Raw genomic sequence first — 22420 nt, 5'->3', positions numbered from 1 at the left:
CAAATAAGGAATACTTTGGCAGGGGGAGAAAAAAGGATAGGAAAAATTATGTCAGATAATTAAGTGCACAAGCAGAAGTCTGAATAAAGGAAAAAGGTAAAAGGAATGGGTGACATGAATTTCGTTCTCATCTGAAGTGGTCAAAGGAGAAAAGAATAGAAAAAGGAGTTAGGTACAGAAATGGTTTTTACTAAACCAGGAAATAGGAAGGGAAAATAACATAGGGAAGTAAGAATAACGGTGGATTAAAAAAAAATTCTAAACCTACCTATAAAAAAATTTAATGTAGCTCTTTTGTGATGACAAAGAATAGGAGGTTATATAATGAGACCTACTTTGGGTGATGGCCAATGTAGAAATAAATGTCTTTTGCTTGACTTTGTATGTTTGTAACAGGGATTTTGTTTTTCTTCCTTTCTCAAGAAGGATTTTGAGTAATAGGAGGGAATGAAGGAAGATTTTTGCTAATTGAAAAAAATAATTTTTAAAGCATGACAATATTGAAAGAAATGTTATATGTACTTGTTTGAAGTTGAAAAAGTATTTCTCTTCTGTTTAACAAAATCAAAGCTTGGCAGCTAGGTGGCACAGTGGATAGAGCACTGACCCTGGAGTCAGTAGGACTGGAATTCGGCCTCAGACACTTAATAATTACCTAGCTGTGTGACCTTGGGCAATATAACCCCATTGCCTTATGAACAGAACCCCATTGCCTTATTTTAAAAAAAACAAAGATTGCTTGTAAGCAGAACTATCTAAATTTTTTTCAATTGGTTATTCTATCCTTTTACACAAAAATTTTTCATCATCTTTAAAACTACCAGCCATCTCATCAGAAAGCTTTATGTTGCCTGTAAACTTATTCAACATAATGATAGAAATATAGAGTATTATTAAATTAAATATATGTCACTTTTGAACAGTACTGAAGTACTAAACTACTGATAGCTCTTCATTTCATGATACAGAATCATAGAATGTCAGATTCTACTATATCTATAGTAGAATCACTTCTCTAATATAGCTAACAAGTGATTATCCAGACACTGCATGAAGGACTCAATAAAAGAAAAATAATACTCCATTAAATGGTTCTAATTACTATAAATTTTTTCTTTACACTGAACCCAAATTACCTTTTCTACAATTTCTATCCATTGCTTGCTTCTCTATTCTTTGGAGCCAAGAAATATCAAGTGCCTTTATCCCATAACAACACTTCAAATACCTGAAATCAGCTAGCCTTCCTCACCCACCCACAATCCCATCCACTAAGCTCAAGACTAAACATCCCCAATTGTGGGGGGAAATAGTGGAAATCATGATAACATAACAGCTGTTGCTTTTTTCCTATCTTTAGACCTGTCACTGTCCTAAAAGTGACATAAATTAAATTAGCTTTGTGTGACATGATTTTCGAAAAAGACCTAAAACAAACAAAACAAGATATTTTAAATTCAGCAACTTCTGATTTTTGCCCAATGTTTACTTAATAGTTAATTTACCATTCCTAGTATTCATGCAATGAATTTTTTTTTGCCATCTTTGAACTTGTTCTGCCATATTTTAGATGTTGCATCTTTACCAATCTTTAGGTAATTCATTTATCTTCTTTGAACTTTTAAACGCAATAGCTAATACCTCCATAATAATTTTAACCTTGTATTCCATTAAAAGGTTTATAGATGTGATTTATTCAGATAATACTTGATGTGTTCCTTTTTTTTTCTTCAAACTTGTCTTCCTTCCATCCTAACATAAATCAATCAATGACCTACTGAGCAGGGTGTTCTGTTCCCAGCACCATATCAAGTACTATCAAGGATAGAAAAAGAGAATGATTCCCTCCCCCAAGGAACTTAATATAATTGGGAAAACAAAAGTGAAATAAAATCAGAGAGCAGCCTCAGGTACTCCACCCTCATTTCTCACCTTGCTACATTCCTTTGAACCCCTATCCAGTCCCTCATCATCCCATAAGATTGGATCAACCATGGTGCTCTATCTCATCAATCCCCTCTGTCCCTCTAATTAGAAGACAGAGTTTTATTTGAAACTTCCACCTAAGGAAAGGGCCAGTCATTTAATCATTTACCATCCAGGTCCATTCCCTTCTGGGTCTTTTTGTGTGTTGTCTTTCCCTCCTTCCACATTGGATTGTAAGCTCCTTGAGGGCAAGGACTGTCTTTTTTCTTGGTCATGTTCCCAGAGCTTAACACAGTGCTTTGAATATAGCAGTGGCTTTATAAATGTTTATTGACTGATGCCATGATGAGAGGATTGGGCTAGGGGAAACTCTCAGTTCTTTTCCAATTCTTAAAGTCCATGATTGATTCTGTGACTGAATATCAATGTGTTTGTGTGTTTGTATACATACATAAATACAGATATATGTGTCTGTGTCTGTGTGTGTATAAGGAATCTTTATTGTGGCAGGTGAAAATTGAGGAAAACAAAAGTTCTATCTTCCAAGAATACTGATTTTTTTAAGCAATGCATGCCAGTTACCTAACAAACTGGGATCAGATCTCCTCAGCTTAAGCCTTAACCCCCAATACAGGGAGGGGACAAACTTTTATACATTTAAAAACAAATATGGTCAATTAATTTATAGATTATTAGGGAATCTGACTTTTAATTGGAGGAAAGAGTAGTAACTTTCCAAGTTGGGAGGGGAAAAGTGAACGGATTCCTTGAATTCAGAAAAGATGTCCCATTCTCCAAGAATCTGTAAACAATCAAGAGAACATAGAAATGATAACTGATTGATAAGGGTGAAGTCAGTTCTCAAATACAATTTATAAGTTGCCTGAGAGGTACAGTTTTGAGAAAACTCTATGCATCAGTCTGGGTGACTGGGTTTCTGTTCAGCAAAACCTAGGTTCTTGATTAAGGGTCTCTAAGTAGAATGAAGTAATCCAGTTTCACACAATTGACTACAGTTTTCTCACAGGACAGAATTTGGACTAGACCCATAATTGAATGGAAATTAAACTAGCTGTAGAATTGAGTCACAAGATGGAATCCGTGTGATTTGCTCAATTTCCACAATTAAACACTTATTGTCCTAATCCCCGAAATTCTCCCATTATCTTATTGTTGTTGGTACAGAAAGCACAGAAATCTACTTTAGAATTATATAAATATAATATCTTAGATGTTTAGAATTTTATTTAGTTAATTGTCTAAGGAATTGTCAATTGCTTTATCCCATGACCCCTAGTCCTATTAAAAAGTCAAAACACATGATATCTTTCTAATTGTTCTAAGCTACTCAGAAGGCTATCCAGAGAATTAAGTTCAATTCAGAAGCCCTAAAACCAATTTCAATTCTTTCAAAGTTATTTAGATGCTTCAGAAATATTTCAAATTGTTTTTCCCTCCCCATTGTTTCAGAACACATCCATCAACTTAGCCTTTAAATTTAACCTTTAAAAACTTCTTCATAGTCTAGTCCTAGGCTATATTTACAGATGTATTTTCAATTATTTGCCCTCATGCTTGCTATGTTGCTCACAAAATACCTCCACCCTTAGTTTCCCTAAACTTGGCTTTCCATCTTCTTTCCTGGTACATTTGCACGGACTGTCCTTGAGCTCCTGGAAGACATGGACTATTTTTTTGTCTTTCTTTGTATCCTCAGGGCTTAGCACAGTGCTTAGCGCATCATAAATTCTTAATCAATGCTTACTGACTCCTGGAATGTATTTCCTCTCCAACTTTTAAAATCCTTAAATTATAAATCCTATACCATAAACAGTGTGTCACCAAGTAAAATTCAAATCTCTTAAGGGGAAGAAAGGACTTTTTTAGTTTTTGTTTGTTTTGTTTTGCTTTGCTTTACTTTGTTTTTTAATTTCTAACTTCTAGCTCAGTTCCTTGAATGGAGAAGGTGTTCAATAAGTTCTTATGGAATTAAATTGAACTGTGCCCCTGTTTGGATTTTGCTAGAATGAGAACCCTAAGCTTACTTCAGTCCAACGCATTACATTACATAAGATCTCCAGCTTTCAAGTAAATTTTAGAAGTTATCTAGTCCAAGCACTCACAATATAGACAAAGAAACAAGTAATTTGCGAGTAACTTGAATCTTGTCAAGAGTTGGAATTTAATCCCAGAACCTATATACTTTGGAATGAAGACATAAGAACATATATAGACTTGGGTGGAAAGGAGTATCATACAATCAACTTGCCACCTCTGCTAAAGTAGGTGTGAGAGAAATAAACTCTAACTACCCTGAACCTATAATTTATGCATCCAGGAAGTCTGGGTTTCTCATGAAAGATGTCATTATTACATTACTTTTATTCTGACAGCATTATTTTCATTTTTGACTTCTGTGGTTTTTCCAAGTTTTTTTTAACAGTACTTTTAAATCATTAAGCCCTAAAATGGACATAGAACTCTAATAAGAACCTGTGTAATGATGAGTTCAGTAAGAATAGCCTTCCCTTTTTATATGATAATACTTTAACAATATACCTTCATCTTAATAGATTCATTCCTCTGGCAACATACTACTTTTCCACTGAGAAACTTAATCTTTCCATCTCAAAGTAGAAACTTTATAGATAAGAAACTGAGTCATGCAGAATAATCCCCTTCAATTTACAAAACATAATAATGTTTGCAAAAGATAGGCTAATTGTGAGATTACTTTGATTCAACAAACATTTTTTAAGTACCTACTAAAAGACTTTTTCTCAAGAAATGGGGCAACAAATATTAACTTAGCTGCTTTCCCTGTCTGCAGTAATTTGACACTTATTAGAAGGGCAATGGCATGTGCAAGATGGAATGTAATGAGAACAAAAGCTACATCTAGGTATAATTCTCAAGGAAAGTTTCAAGAGGAAGAGAAATTTTTCCAGTTCCAGTTAAGTAAAGCTGTAATGTGAAGAAGTGAAGAATTGGAAAAGTTTAACAGAGAAGGTCGTCCTTGATCTGAACCTAAAAGAGAGAGAGAGAGAGAGAGAGAGAGAGAGAGAGAGAGAGAGAAAGGATTTGAACCCATCATGGAGGTCAGAATTGAATAATGGACATGGATTCAGCAAGATCTGGAGAAAGGACATTGGGGTTCAGTGAGGAAGATGTTTTACCTAGATGAACTTTCTTCAGAATTTTCATAAACTCTTACTTTACATTTTTTAACCCCCATATCTCATTCTGCTTTGTCTTATGGTTGTTTACTTGAGTATTATGTTGTTTTCTTTACTAGAATATAAGTAACCCAGAGAAGGGGCCATATTTGTTTTACTCATCTTTGTATTCTGCATAGCATCAAGTACAATACTATTAAGTGGGTACCTATGATATATTTACTGAATAAAAGGAAGAATGGATTTAAAAGTACATAACAGCTCATATCTTTTACTTTCTTGCTTGTATCATAGGTTTTAGAGTTGGAAGGAACTTTAGAGATGAGAGAAATTGAGATCTACAAAAGTCAAGTGATTTGTCCAAGGTCATAGGGAGTATGTAATAAAGTCTACTTAAATGTTAGTGCTCCCTCTACTAAGTCACTTTTCTTACCTCCAACCATCTAACATTATTGTAAATACTAACTTTCAGTTTTTAGTTAATTTAGAAAAATCTTTGTGAAAAAAAGTAAATAATTAAGCTAATCTGTTTCCATATTTGTCTGCCTAAGCTGCTTCACTGATTGACTTTCCTATATTTTAACCAGTATCAAAGAGATTTGAAAATTTCTCCTTTTGTACTGTATTTAGATCTGATGTTCCTAGCCTAGGTCTTCTTTCCCATTTTTTCCTCACCATTGACTGACCCTCTCTTTCTCCAGATTAATTTTTGTTATTTTTTTCTAGCTCACTAAAATAATCATTTGCTGGTTTGCATGGTACTGAATAATTAATTAATTTACGTATTATTGAAATTTTAATTATACTGACATTGTCTAACCAGGAAGAATTAATACATACCACTCATTTAGATGTGTCTTTATATCTCTAAAGAGTGCTTTGTAGTTGTATTTGTATAGTTCGTATGAGTGTTAAAATAGACTTCTAAATATTGTATACATATTATAACTATTGTAAATGGAATTTATTTTTCTGGCTTTTCCTTTTGAGTTTGATGGTATAATATAGAACAAATAATGCTATGTGTGCTACCCCACTTTTGTTAATATTGTAATGATTGTTTCTCTCATATTAACAATCAATTATTCAAATTGGGGAGACCTCAGGTTTTCTTTCCCCCTGTCAGATTTCCTTATCTAGTCTCTCAAGGACAGGGCTGATGGAAAATAAGATTAACATTCTCCTCATTGTGGGTGTTGCTACTAAATCCAACAAGATCAGACTTCTAATCTAAGGTGAAACTCCCTTTTCTGTTTAGACTTGAGTAGGGGATGAATTTTTTGAATAGATTGCCCAAAGAAAGGTGTAATTTAGAAGTAAATGACATGATCAAAGTTCATTTAAATAGGTTCAACCTCTTATTGTAATATTTCCTCTTTCATTAATTGTTAACCAATCAGAGTTGATTGCCACCCTCAAGTTCCAAGGGGAATATAAACCATGATCCACCACCATGATTGTCTTTGGTCTAAGAGAAAGACAGCCAAGTGACTATTCTTTTATTAATAAATATGTTATCATTATTAATAAAATAATTATAGTACCCAGAAATTATGTCTCTTGAACCTTTTGAATGTCACAACTTGAAAGTCTTTCCCTCAGGGATACGCATATGAAAGCAAAAGGTTTAAGACTGAATCTATTCCATGCCAAGATGATTATATATTGAAGCTGGTATCTAGAAACTCATAATACAGAGTACACCAATTCTTCAATTATCCAATAAACATTTAGACCCTTTTCTGCCCAATGTTAAGTCATTTCACTTTTTCTTAATATCTTCAAAATAGTGAAACCTAAATTAATCAACTTTGCCTCTTTTTAGCAAGCTAGTAAGGAGTGAAGTGACATGGTAGTGGATGAGGACAAAGTGAAAGCTACTGGTTAAAATTAGGTCAAAAGATTATGTCCATGAATATTTTATGTGTATGCCTATTGGATTTTTTTCTGGTTATCCCATCCCCATGACTGTCTTTCCCTAAATAACTAGAAGTTGACTGTAAAGCAAATACTGTACAATGATACAGATTGGTTAAAAATAGCTCCCCCAACTCAGTTCAGAATTGAGAAAGGCTTATTAGCACTTTAAAAATCATTTCTAAAAGATGTCATCTGCTATAGAAAATCATCTAAGAAAGTCTTCCTTTCTTTTTCCCTCTGCCTTCCCCTCCATGCATCTTTTTTCTCCCTCCCAATATCTCTCTCTCCCTCTCTACCCCTCTCTTCTTCTCCCTCCACTCCTTTTTCCCGCCCTCTCTCCTATTTGATTTTGTTTTTGTTGCCATTTTTGTCATTCCACACTTTATGATTTATACCCTTGATATATATACATGAAACAAAAAATCTCTCCCTCTCTCTCCATCCATCTCTTCTTTTCCCTTCCTGTATCTCTCTCCCTCTCTTCCCCTCCCTGCACTCCTTTTCCTCCTTCCTCCCTCCCTCCTATTTGCTTTTGTTTTTGTTCCTATTTTGTCATTCCATACTCTTCATGATTTATATCCTTAATAAATAAATTGAAAAAAATCACAAAAAAATTATAGAAATGAGGGAGTGGGTGACTATTGGTATTGATTGATTATTTTTTGTAAAATAGTATGGTAGAAGAGAAGATATGTCCTGCCTTTGAGATATGTTCATATTATTTAGGCCACAACACAGAATTCTTCTATATATAGAATGTAAGCTGCTTGAAAGCAGGAGTTGTTTTGTTTTTCAATTTGTATCCAAAGAACCAGGCATAGTGATGACCCCCTAGCAGGCTCTGAATATAATGACTTATTCATCAAAAATGATTGATATAATTGTTGAGACTGTCTATGAGAACCCAACTAGCCCAATAAATCTGTTATTCTATTGCTTTAAGGAATATAGTGAACTATATGTGTCAGTACCTGAAATTTTCATTCATTCTGAATATGGACACATGGACAGGGAAGAGAAATCTCAGTTCAGAGAACTGAAGTCATATTCATGGTATAGAAATGAGCTGTCATTTCAGAGGTTGATCACTTATTGGCCTCTCCAATATAATAAGTAAGGTTCTCCATAAAAGTTGCTAGGTAGATCTGCTATTATTTAATTATTAATACATCATAAAACTATTTATCACACACATGTTATATAACAATGATGAAGTTTCCAGATCTTTTCAAACAAACAGATCTGATTTATCAGTATGAATGAAAACTAAGAAACATAGTTCAATTATAAGAGATATCTTCTCTCTCTCCCTCTCCCTCCTTTCCCCTCCTCTCTCTCTCTATTTTTTGCTCCCTGTATTCTGCTTCTCATCCTTTCCTTCTTCTGTCTTCCTCTCTCCCACTTTCTCCCTCTCTTCCTTTCTCCCTCTCCCTTTACCTCCCATCCATATCTTCTTCCTTGTGTCCCTCTCTCTTAATCTCTCTCTGTCTCTCTGCATCTGTCTCTGTCTGTCTTTGTGTGTGTGTCTCTGTATCTGTCTGTCTGTCTCCCCCCACTCTCTTTTCCCATCTCTTCCTCTTCCTCCCTCCTATTTGCTTTTGGTTTTGTTCATATTTTGTCATTCCACACTCTTCTATTTTAGGGAAATGTATCTCTAGATATTTTTTTAAATCTCTTTTTTAAACTTCTCATCTAGTGATCTTGTTATGTAAGAATTCTCTCCTTTGACCTTAGCTACAGATATGTAAGAGTAGGCATACATGCAACTGCCAACCTGTTCAGGTCCTTATTTTAAAGATCCCCATGAAGGGGGAGGGGCTAGGATGATGGAGAGAAAATTCCCATTCAGTTACAGATTGAACTAATGAGCTTCTGACTTCTTTTCCAACTCATAGATTGTTAAATCTGAGTGATGAACACATTCCAAAGTATATCTCACAGTAACCTCAGATGTCTTGTAAGAAAAAACTATTTAAAGAGTGGGCAATACAATGCATTTTCATTTTTTTAATGAAAGGTGCAAGTCTGTGGATTAAAAGTTACCTATGTTGGGACTTGGGGGTCTGGGGAGTGGGGGGAGGGGAGGATAGCCATTAAATAATGTATCTGGGTTTCCTAAAATTCACTCTTCAACTCCCCCTCCCACCCCACCCCTCCCTGGGACTTGACTTTGCAGAATAAAATGGAATTAAAATATTGTCAATAAATGGTGAGGGAGCCAGTACCACTCAGTGCATTGATAGTCTGTGCATGCAGGATAAGAACATTGACTGCCTGCTAATCTATTCCCAGATGGAGGTGGATGCCGACGAGAAACGCCACCGCACACGCTCCAAAGGGGTTCGAGGTACGTCTGCTTCACTAAATCACTGGAGGCTCCCTCTCAGGGTGACCTTCATCCTCCAGAATCGCTTTGCACAATTCATTCTGACCCCTGCTTTTACACAACCTTTTCGGTAATTTTATCTAGAAGAGGGATACTTGTAATAGATGATAAATTTTTATATATTTTCCATCTTTCTGCAGTTCCCGTGGAACCAGCCATACAGGAGCTGTTCAGGTTAGTGCTCTGAGTGTAAAATGTATCCCCATTAGCAATTTAGAAAATTCATGCCTTTTAATGGGTATAATGCACTTTCAAGTTCATTGGTGCTTTGCTCATGCCCTGCTGCACTGATGAAATTAATTCCCCTGAGACTTGCTAATAAAAAGCATCCCCCTCTTTTTTTTCCCCTTCAGTTATTTGATTTCTCTCTTTCTGTCTTTGTTGCCCTCCTTCTCAGCAAAACCCACTGCCTGCTTTTAGTATAATCTCTCAGCAGCACACAACATCTCTGTAATTAATTCTCTTCCTCTTTTCAGCTGCCCTACTCCTGGCTGTGATGGTAGCGGTCACGTTAGTGGCAAATATGCAAGACACAGAAGGTAATACTGATGTTCTTTCCACAACGTAACTGGAAGGGTTTGATAACCACCTTGTCTTTGGTGTCCTTGTTCAATGACCTGAACCAAATGATCAAAATGACTGGTTGAACCTTCTTGGGAAACAATACATTTGTTTTGCTTTTGTATTTTCCCCTCTTCCTCTTTCCCTTTGAAATTCCCTCTATTGTCTCACACACAGTTAAGCGAGTGTTGTTTAGAATATGAGCCTACCTGATCATCTCTGCAAGACATAGAGTCATAATAATACAAAAGTCAGCACAAGTTTGGATTAATCAGAAGTCACATACACACATATGTAGAGAGACACCCTAACCCATTTTGATGTATATTTTTTTGCCAGTGTGTAAATGATTATCATTTGAATGTCATGTTAAAATGATCCACCATCTCTCACCACTCCACTGAAAACTCTTCTTTCTTCCTTCTATTTTTTTTCTCATTTTCATCATGGTAGGTCTGTAAATCATGAATGGCAAATTAAAATGTGACCTCAGTGACATTCTTGTGCTACTATGACTTCTGTCATTTAACATAGTTGATATCAGGAAACAAAATACAGGCTTTTGGAGTGGAAGCAGTCATGTGTTAAGGTTAGCCTCAAAGGTCAAAGTCTGAGACAGATCACTGATAATGAGACTTGGAGATCCAAATGATTATATTATGCTCATAAAGAGTGTTATTCTAGCTCCTCAATGGAAATGAACTGCAGAGGCCCACATGAAAAGAATGTGTTTAGATTATTATTGGGAATAAGATGACAAAATCAAATTACATATTATCTAACTGTAGCCAAAAATCATACAGCATTCTTATCTTTCTGTGTCTCTTTACTCAAGATGGGGTCGGGGCAGATATATGAAATGCTACAGTACAGTATTCTCTGGAGAAAACTATAACTGTCTTCTGTTAGCCCTCAGTATTGAAACTTTGGTTATGATGGTTGAAAACATTTCACAGGAAAGAATATGGTTGAGGGGGTGGCTAGGTGGCACAGTGGATAGAGCACTGGCCCTGGAGTCAGGAATACCTGAGTTCAAATCCTGCCTCAGACACTTAATAATTACCTAGCTGTGTGGCCTTGGGCAAGGCACTTAACCCTGTTTGCCTTGCAAAAACCTAAAAAAAAAAAAAAAAAAAGAATATGGTTGAACACCACGTTTCTATGAAATTTTGTGTAGAATATTAAATAGCAGCAGTGTTACTATCAACAGGAACTCATGATATTTATTGTGGAATTGTATTTAATTTTAAGCATGTTTATTTTTAGCCTGTTAAGAAAAAAACAAGAAAACTGATATAGTAGGTAGAAGGCTGTCCTTGAAGTCAGAAAGATCTGAGTTCAGATCTTCTCTTTATCATATACTATGAGTAGTCACCAAGACTATGAGTAAGTCACTGAGCCTCTCAGTGCCTCCAAACAACTCTCAAAGACTGTAAGTGAAGGAAAAAAAAAACTTGATTGACTTTAGGAAAGAAACTTTCAATATCAAGATACTCATTTAGATGAAATGATAGAAGAGTACAAATTCACTATGGATTAGGTTAGTAATACACAATTTACCTTACTTTTAGGAAAACTTGAGTTGTCTATCAACCTAAAAATAAAAATGCAACTTTATTTCAGTATCAAATAAGCTTTCCTTTTCAGAAATGTATCAGACAGCAAATAATTATTTTGGTTGTCTTTCATGTAGATTAAAGTATAGAATTATTCATTATTCAGATTAATTATTCTATGCTATATTATAAGGAAGTAACAAAATTTTACATTAGGAGGAAAATGAATCAGATTTATCATACAATGGTTTATATTTAACAAGAATAAAAGAATAGATAACTTACTTTTATTTTCCAGAAAAAATGTAACTAAAATCAGGAGTTTAAATTTTATGAGACTACATCACATTTTTCACATAAATGAAAAATGTATCATTATATATTTCCTTCTGAATACAAAGATTTCTAGTTAATGAGTGATGTATGTTTTCCTGTTATACTTTCTTGGCCAGTCATCATAAAATCAATAGCTGAATAATAAAGCAGTGTATAAAAAATAATTTAATATTTAATTGATTGAAAATATTTTATTGATTAGGAATAATTTGAATTATTTTATAACTAAAATTTATTCAACAAATAGTTTCCAATTTGCTATTTTTTAACATTTATACATTCTTTTCCAAACTGTATACTATTTATGAGTGTGCACATCTAATCTGAGTGATGTATGTAAAAGCTTGGGTATATATGAAATCTTATAAACATCTTATTCCAATTGAACAACACAATCAATAAAGTAGGGATAAGGAAGATTAGTTGAGGTGTACTTATAAAATGGTAATTCTGTATCTTGCTTTTGAGGCATGATTCTGGTTTGTCAGTATGTGAACAGCCTGAATCTTAGACCTGCTAATTAGATGAAATCTTGAGGAGGACTCACAAATGCATGTAAATTTAGAAATGTATGCAAAAAAAAGTCCCGTTTTTTTAGTTGTTAAAGTTTCTCTCTATTTTTGCTATCTTAATTGTCAATACATAAGTCAAATTATATGCCATTAATAGACTTCTGATTAATTTGAATAGAGATTGTGACAGATGCATTAAAGTATATTGAAAAGAGCATGATTTGAGTAACCAAACATGACTTCCAAGGGCTAAAAGTAAAACTTGCCTAAGGATAAGTGGTAAACTATGGGTGTGGAATGAGACATGAGCAGTGTCTTGATTTGTTTTACTAATTGTCACCTATATATTAAGAAGCCAGATTGCACTTGGTGAAAGATAGGGATTCTGGTGGTTTTTTACAAAGTGATGTAAAAAAAATGGATAAAACATTTAAAACAGAAAAAATAAAAAATTCACACACACAGCTTCACTTCTGAAATTCTCTTAAAAACCTATGCAAAAGAAATTTTGCCCTGCTTTAAAAAAAAAATTAAAAAGGCATGCTCTTGGAAATCAAAGAATCTGAGTTCCAGTCTCATTTCTGCCCTGATTCTTTGATTCTTGGCACAAATTAGGTCATCAACATGAAATTCAGTTCCCTTATCTATAAGATGAAAGAATATACTTGATAACCTTTAAGATGGTTTACAAATCACGAATTCTATTATTTTACTTTGTTTTCTTTCTTCAGAAGGAGAATTTGCATTAATTCCTCTAAAGGATTTTTAAAATATTTTTATTATTATTTACTTTAACTTTTTTTAGCTTTTTTTTTGTGCAAGGCAAACAGGTTAAATGACTTGCCCAAGGCCACACAGCTAGGTAATTATTTAAGTGCCTGAGACCGGATTTGAACCCAGGTACTCCTGACTCCAGGGCCAGTGCTTTATCCACTACACCACCTAGCCACCCCTTATTTACTTTATCTTATAAGAATACATGATTTTGGGGCTGGCTAGGTGGTACAGTGGATAGAGAGAGCACTGGCCCTGGAGTCAGGAGTACCTGAGTTAGTACCTGAGTTCAAATCCGGCTTCAGACAATTAATAATTACTTAATTGTGTGGCATTGGACAAGCCACTTAACCCTACTGCCTTGCAAAAAAACCTAAAAAAATACATTATTTCTTCTTGGGTCCTTTTAATAAATACTATATGTTTGGGGGGAGGGGAAGGAGAGGCAGACACCTAAGTAGTGCAGTGGTTTGAGTTCTGTATCTGAAATCACTCATCTTCATGAATTCCAATACTGCTTCAGATATTTACTACTTGTGTGACCCTGGGCAAGTCATTTAATCATGTTTGCCCAAGTTCCTCATCTGTCAGAGCAAAAGAAGGAAATGGAAAACTACTTTAGTATGGAATCATGAAAACTGGACACAACTGAAAAATAACCAAACAGCATACATGGGTATGTGTACCTACATAGATATAGATATAGATATATACATGTTTCATATATATATATATATATATATATATATATATATATATATATATATATAAAATACAGATATCTTTATATTTATATATACAGAAGGTGAAAAAATTATGTTTACTTAATAGTATGTTTGAGCAAAGAGAGGCTTCATTTATAGTGTAGAAACACCATTGGATTTGAAGGGAGAGTCTCTGGGTTTCCATATTGATTCTTCTATTGAAAGTCAATGACATTAGTCAAGCCATTTCTTCTCTATGGGCCATTCTCATTTATGGGTCACAAAATACTGAAGATTCTAAATATTTGTCCTTCCCTTTTGTCATCTCCCCTTCTTTTTAAAGATATAGCATTGAATTCATTTTTAAAAATTTATCAATTCCAAATAAGCTAATAATGTTCCTTAACATTAATTCATAAAGCAAATCAATTTACTTTAATGCTTGAAATATCCATGTTTTATTAGAGTAGCTACTTCCTGTTCCAGTGCACTTCACAATCACTTTACACTTTAATAGATAGTATTCATGAGCTGATAGTCAATCTTCTAATTGATCCCCAGTTAAAAGAGATATCCACTTCATCTCCTGGACTATCCTTTCTATGTTGGCAGGATCTACCAAAACCTGGGCTCTCCCAGCATTTTCCCCAAGAGACCAAAGTCATCTTGACAATAAAATGTGACACTGAGGAAGATTTTGGTTCAGCAACTCAATTCACTTTGAAACAAAAATTAAGTCCTTTAACAGGTATTTGGGAGAGGAGGGGGAACAGCAAGGTTCTCAGAGCTCAGATATCACTTTTACTTTTCATGAGCTCTTGATTTCAAAGGTAAATGATTCATCTAAATATTATTCCATTAGATCTGTAATTGCATTTTTAAAAATCCTGACATTTCTAAAGAAATTAAATCATATCCAATCAGATACATGATACAAAATAATCATTTAACTTTGAGTTAAAAGAATAATAGAAATTAAAAGGATCTTAAAAATGATCTAATCTAACTTTTATTCTAGTTACCAAATCCCCTCTACAACATAATGATGATGGCTTAGATCTTAACATTATAGATTCAAAGCTTGAGATTTTATAAAACTCACCTAATCCAGTTTCCTTTGAAGTTTCTTCCATTTGAAGAAACTGAGGCAAAGCAAAAGGAAGCAAATTGTCCAAATTTGAAAAATACCTAGTCACAAAATCAAAATTTTAACCTAGGACCTTTAATTCTAAAGTTAATAGAGATAGTATTTTATATAGTTTACTTCATTTAACTTTCACTTGACAAATTTGTGTATTAAATAGTACAACTATAACTATTGCCACTTTACAGATGAACAACTGTATCACAGAGAGATAAAATAATTTGCTCAAGATCACATATGGAATAAATATCAAGACCATAATTTTAAACTCAGTTTTCTGATTCCAAATACAATCAGTGCTTTCGCCATGATGCCATATTGCCTCCACAAGTACATCTATAACAAGTGGTCATCAGAATTTTTTTTTAATATTTCAAGTGCAGTGGACACACTGGAGAGAACTCATTCCATTTTTTGACAGGTCTGATATTTTGAAAATTTTTCCTTCCACAGAGCCAAAAGCTGCCTCTCTGTAACTCCAAGCCTTAGAGCAGAATAAGACTAATCCCTTTTCAAACATGACAGTCCTTCAATACTTGAAGACTGCTCTCCTGACTCACTTAAGTCTTCTCTGATACCCTGCTCAAAAACCTTCAACAGATCCCTGATGCTTCCAGGATAAAGTATGAGCTTATTTAGCATATTTAAGATGTTCCACAATCTGACTCTCATCAACTTCTCACTTTACCATTCTCCTTCATAAACTATATGATTCAGAGAAATTACCTAACATTCCCCAAACTTGTCCTTCAGTCATTTTTTTTAGTTATGCCCAATTGTCCATGACCACATTTGAGGTTTTCTTGGCAAAAAGACACTGGAGTGGCTTGCCTTTTCCATCAGATAAGGAAATAGAGACAAAGAGGGTTAAATGACTTGCCCAGGGCCACATAATTAGGAAATATCCAAGGTCAGATTTGAGCTCAGTTCCATCTGACTCTGCTAGTTGCCCAAGTTTCCTTCATTGTTCAGTTGAGGTGTCATCCCATCTGTAAATATATTCCTCAGCATCTAACCCTTATTTCTAGTACTTCTTCCATCCTCAATTTTATTTGTCCTATAATTATCTAGAAAGTATTGTATCCCAGAGTAGAATGTCAACTCCTTTAGAGCAAAAACGGTTTCATCTTTTGTCTGCGACTCCCCCCCACCCCCACCCAGTGTCAAACAGAAACAAACATACATATTTGTTGAATTCTCTGTGGCATGGTCTTGAATTCATTGACTGTCAATAGTCAGTTATTTGTAGGGCACCTTGAGTGCTGGACATAAAATTTCAGGTGTGATCAGACAGGTGGTGGCAGTGTGAAGGGTAAGTGGGATAATTACCTCCATTTTTCTGGATATTACCTCTCTCCAGGCAGCCTAGTTCTTTGCTTTTGGAGATGTCATTCCATACTTTTGGATTACATTGAGCCTGCAAAAAGCACTAATTTTAGAGTCAGAGTATGCAGAGCGTTACATATCCTTCCATGTTTTAACATGTGGGGAAGTTAATTCCCTTCTCCTTACATTATTCTTAAAATAAGGCTATTGAATTACAATACAATACAAAGAAAGGCAAAAGCATGGTCCCCATCTTCATATTATTTATATCCTAAGTGGAGAGATAAAATGACAATTAATAAGAATAATAAGTATCTATGAAATGTCTATACAATTTAAATAGAAAGTAGTCTTATTACAAAAGTGGGAGTAGGAGGAACAGGACAAGAAAAGGCCTCCTACAGAAGATAGGATTGGAGCTGAGGCTTGAAGGGAGCCAGAAGGTGAGGTTGATGAGGGAGAAAATTTCAAGAAATATGAGGACAACTAACAAAAAGGCACAGAGTCAGGAGTACTAGTGTCTCATATGGAGAACCCCAGATTGGCTGTGTCTGTATTGTAAAATAGAGTAAAATTATGAGATTGGGAAAATAGGAAAGCATCTAGTTGTTAAGATCTTTAAATGCTAAAAATAGGAATTTGCATTTGATCATGGAGGTAACAGGGAGCACTAGAGGTTATAGAGGTGAGAGATGATATAATCAGATTTGCAATTTAGGAAAATTGCATTATTGGTTGAATGGAGGATGGGTTGAGAAGGTAGATATTTGAGCAGGCAGTCCAACCATGAAACTATTGCAACTCTTCAAAAGTGAGGTGATGTACATGGCACCTGAGTTAATAGAAAGAAGAGAACATATATGAGACATGTTGAAAAGGTAAAAATGACAAGCTTTGGCAACATTGAATATGTAAGGTGAGTACAAGTCAGGAGTCAAAAGATGTTACAAAGAATCTCATAATTCCCCTGACTGACTGAAAGGATAATGGTGCCCTCAACAGTAACAGGGATGTTCAGAGGTAGTTTTAGAGAAGAAAATGAGTTCTATTCCTGGATTTCTCTGATAATCCCATTCTAAGGGCCCAAGAAGTAGTTTGTATATTTGAAATAGGATTTCAGAATAGAATTTAGAGTTAAATAAATCTGAGAATCATTTGCCTAGAAATGATCATTGAACTCATGGGAATTGATATCACAAAGAGGAAAAAGACAAAAAGATCCAAGATAGAGTCTAGGGGATCACTAACGATGAAATTTATCATAATTAGATAAAGTTATAACCAAAAAGACTTAAGAAGTAGAAGAGAACCAAGAGACAGCATGTTATATAAACCCAGTGAAGAGAGTAAGCATAGTGTCAAAACAATTAGGTATTTTTCACCTGAACTAGCATTAAACCACATTTTCCCTCATTTTGTCCTTGGGCTAGTTCTTTTATTCCTTTTATCCCATTATGGGACTTTCATTTATTTATCCTTATAAAATATCATGTAATTGTATTAGCACATTCTTTTTGAACAAAGATATATTGTGATGCTGAAAAAAATACAAGGCTCTTATTGGTTTGTTTGCTTGTTAGTAGACAGGAGGAGTGAGGAAAGGTAGAGATTGCTAATAGCAGTTTTGGTCTGATTAAATAATCAGGTTAATTATTCAAAATATACTACAAAATACATGTTTGATAAAGTGACATCTGTTTCATATGCTACACATATACATTTATATAATGTGTGCATATATATATATATATATATATATATATATATATTTGAATGTATATATACATAACCATTTCAAGTCTTTAAAGGTCTAAACCTAAAGTTAAGTACCTAAATCTATGGTACGGAAGAAAAGTAAATAAATTTTTGCTTTCACAATAATGATAAAAAGCATGCATATATAGTTTTCTTTACAATTCTAAAAAGAAGGTGATTTGACATTTGTCCAAATTTTTTAGATTAAAAAAACCTGAGGCTCAGAGACAAGAAAAACATTGCCCAGCTAACATGAGTAGTGGGATATGTCTTTTCTGATTACCTATCCAATGGTCTTTTCATTATCCCATGACGCCTCTCCCATTAGGAGACTATTTATTCTTGTTTTGCTAAGATTAATTGTTGGTAAATATTACGTAAGATCTGCTGCCTTAAAGATTTCTACCCTTGAGGCAATGGAAATTTGAATTTCCCTACAATTCATATCAAGGACTCATATTTAGTAAACATATTTTATGGGCTGATAACTATAAACAAGGCATAGTATCTTACTAATAAATAATAAACTCTCCAAAATATGTAATCAGAATGCCAGTTGATGAATTTAATATTTGTTCTTTTCTTCAGGGGATATTGGTAGGTGTTGAATAGGTAGGAATGGATCATCTAGTCATGTCCCCCTACTCAGTATTCTATAGGCATTTGATATGCTGATACGAACTACTCTTAAAAAAGAGGGAAAGGTTGTTATTAAAAGATGGGAATATACATCCTCCATCCTTATTTCATAGGGGCTATTTCTCACAGAGAGGGGATATTGGCTAGAAAGTAATGAACTTAATAAGATGGGGTCTCCTAAACAATTATCTGGTCCTTGTCCTTTGACTGCTGAGTTTTACTGTCAACTCATTTCCTGGTGAAGGTGTCAGAAAGGTGATAAAGGCAATGTTGATTTGTCAAAGAATCTTGAATTGGAAGTGATGTTAAAGGATATCCAGCTTAACAGATAAGGAAACTGAAGTTCATAAAAAGTAAGTGATTATTCCACAATGACAAAAGTAGTTACTCAAAATCCAGTGCTTTCTTCACAACAACCCCACCTCCTCATTCTTCATTTTACACAAAAAATCCATTGGGGTTTTCTTGGCAAAGGATACTGGAGTGATTTGCTATTTCCTTCTCTAGCTCGTTTTCTAGATAAGGAAACTGAGGCAAACAGGATTAAATGACTTGCCCAGGGTTACACTACTGGTAGTATCTTAGGTTTGATTTGAGCTTAGGTCTTTCTGACTCCAGGACTGGCACTCTGTCCACTGTGCCATTTAGCTGCTCAATCAGTAAATTCCTAACAATAAAGGTGCTGATACTCATACTGGTGAGGGAAAAGCCTTTTCTATACAACCATATCTCTGAAACATTTGGCTTAGATAAAAAATGACTTATTTTTACAGATTCCCCACTACAATTTATCTTCCTAATTTATTACTTGATTTAGAAAAGTCTAAATGAAAATTGGTGTTAGGAAACTCTAAACTTCATATGGGTGATTTTTAGCATCTCATTATCCCAGTTTTTCTACTTCAATGCTGTATAAGTCAAACAAATCAATTCTCCTTTTCAGGTCTCACTTTCTTAACCTGTGAATTGAAGTCTATAGAAACAGATGATATCTAAATTCTTACTTAATTCAAAATTTGTCATCCTATGATCTTAGTCACACTGTAGTGGAGATGATCTCATTATTATTTCTATATTTTTAAATCTTTCTAAGAAAAAAATAATAAAAAATGGAAATAATCATCATTCATTGATACCTTTGTGAAAAGAATAAAATCAAATTAAAACATGGCAGAATCTCGTATTTCTTATTCACATGCAATTATCCTATACACTCTACCCAGGAAGTTAGAAATTAATTGGATTTCTCTTTTTTCTAAATAGTAGTTTTTTTTTTTTAATTTAGCCCCCAAACTCACACATACACACTCAAAAAGATAATAGAAATGTCTATCAGGAGAAATATGTTTTGCACATCAGCAGTTCTATGCAAGCCTTTTTTCCCCTTCAAATTAGAAGATATCCAGTAAAGATATTGGAAATTAGGTAATTCATATTTCCATAGGGTTTTTAATGAATCTTCTGTATTTATATTTCTCTGAAAATATTTTATTATTGTAGATTTCAGTTATGTTCATCTTACACTGAGGGTAGAGTTTTTCCCTTTACCCCAAATAATTTATTGTTTTATTGACCATAGAATTTTAAAAATCTATTTTGTTTTGTTTCATTTTTGGTGGGTTTTTTAGCAATTTTCAAAGTATCCTTTACTTTACATCTGGATTAAAGGAAACAACTATGGAGTTGAATAATTTGTTTGGATTTCACAGTTATATTATGTGAGTCCTTTTCCCATTTGGGAAAAAATGAACCCTCAAAAATTCAAATGAAACTCTAAAACTAAAATAGGAGGAAAATAGATTTCCCTCTTATTACAAAAATTATTGAATCTTCTCTGGCTTGTGCCATATTTCTTATTCAAAAAAATTCTTTTTTCATTTCCTATACCTTTTCACCCACCAGTATGATTGCCATGGCTGCAGCCTCGGGTGAATAATTGCCTGTCTTCACAAGAGCATGTTCTGGAGTTGAAGCCGAGTGCCTGCTTCCTGATGTATGCCTCATTTGGATTCTGCCAACAGCCTAGGGGCTGTATTATTCATGCCTTGACAGATAGCACTCACTAAAAGCATTGGAACAGAGCCAGGTACTGGCAGAGAGATATAGGGGAGCATTGCAACTTGCAACTGAGAGGAGCATCTATAATACAAAAGAGAGAGAGAGAGAGAGAGAGAGAGAGAGAGAGAGAGAGAGAGAGAGAGAGAGAGAGAGAGAGAGAGAGAGAGATCCTCATACCTCCTTTTACCAGTTTCACTTTGATGGAAAATTCATTTGCATCAAAATAAAATACCCTAAAAATAATTACATTTTTTTCTTAACCACGCTTGAAAGTTTAACACAATTTTCCACATTTAATTGCAAAGCTGATTTTAATTAGTAAGCCCCTGCATGTGAAAAATGAAGATTCACTTGGGTGAGTGTAACACATTGCAGTGTCTGCCGAATGCTCTAATTAATGTATGGCTGCTGTACAACAGGGTGCACTGTGGGATATTTATGAAAAATTCCATGCACGCAGTCACACAGCCAGTCTATCTGTATTTTAGTTCATGAATCCAGAAGAATAAATAACTCCCCCCCCTTTATACTTTATGAGACATCATTGTGCATGCCATCACTCCATCCATAAACTTTATGGCATGCCTGTCCTTTTTACTATTTGTCACTGATATTATAAATCAGAAGTTAGGGCATACATATTTTAACATTAATTTGATAGCAGAGCAAGGTTGCACACTGTGCAGAAATTCAAGAGCCACCAAGGCATTTGTGTGAAGTGGAGAACCCAATCAAGTGGATTCCCTAGTTGTTAGTATTTCCCCCTTGGCATGTTTATGCTAATTCTATGAATACTTGGATCCAATCTATAGCCACCATGTTCTTTTGAGACTGAATCCAGCTAACCTTTGCTATTGTATTAAACTGCAATATAGTTAGCCATTAAAGGTTTTTCTAAGGAAAAACTTTGTAAAATAATGTTAAATTGTTTACATTCTATTACAATTGGGTAAAGCAGCATGGTATAGAATATAGAATGCCAAACATCAAATCAGGAAGATCTGGCCTTAAGCCCTGGCTCTGACACCTACTAGATATGTGGCCCTGAGAAAGCTGTTTAAATTCTCAGTGCCCCTGGAGACACTGTAAGATTCAAATTGCTGCCAATTTGCTTTTCTGCATCAGGAGGGGTTCCTATACTGAGAATTCCCCATATTGATTAAATCAGAGATCTTAACCCTTCGCACAATATAGATAAGAATGTTATATGCCCATGTACATATATCCACAAACTTCAGACACACATGCATACACACATACATATACTTAATCAGTTCCAGAAAAATATATTTTAAGTGTGTTCACTGAGGCAGTGGAAAGAGTATTAGATTTGGAATTAGTATTAAACTGGCTCAAAACCCCTCTGCTACATTTATGACCTGTGGGAAGTCATTTTATCTTTGTGTCCCTCAATTTCATCATCAATAAGATAAGATTATACTATATGATTTCTTAGATCTGTTTCCATTCTATTTTCTTTAAATATATACATATAAGTGGGCACACATATGTATATGTGTATCCCTCGTAGATTGGACCAACTCCAGTTGTCCTGATCCACATCTGGCCACTGAACTCAGATGGCTCCAGAAGAGACAATGAAAGCTGCTGGCTTAGCACAGAACCCTTCTCACTCAAATTCGATTC

The 22420-nt window shown here is 34.4% G+C and overlaps 1 protein-coding gene across 1 annotated transcript in view; it reads left to right on the top strand.

Moving 5' to 3' along the window:
• Nucleotides 1–9314: 9314 nt before the first annotated feature.
• MYT1L (myelin transcription factor 1 like) overlaps nt 9315–22420 on the top strand; it is a 268994-nt gene continuing 255888 nt past the window's right edge. The window contains exons 1-3 of the mRNA XM_074209574.1: nt 9315–9369; nt 9549–9582; nt 9885–9947. Of these exons, the coding sequence (XP_074065675.1) occupies nt 9315–9369; nt 9549–9582; nt 9885–9947 (152 nt within the window). The remainder of the gene's footprint in view (nt 9370–9548; nt 9583–9884; nt 9948–22420) is intronic.

Source organism: Macrotis lagotis, chromosome 1 (assembly GCF_037893015.1).
Source record: "Macrotis lagotis isolate mMagLag1 chromosome 1, bilby.v1.9.chrom.fasta, whole genome shotgun sequence".
NCBI lineage: Eukaryota > Metazoa > Chordata > Mammalia > Peramelemorphia > Peramelidae > Macrotis > Macrotis lagotis.
This window is presented reverse-complemented; position numbering and strand designations above follow the sequence as displayed.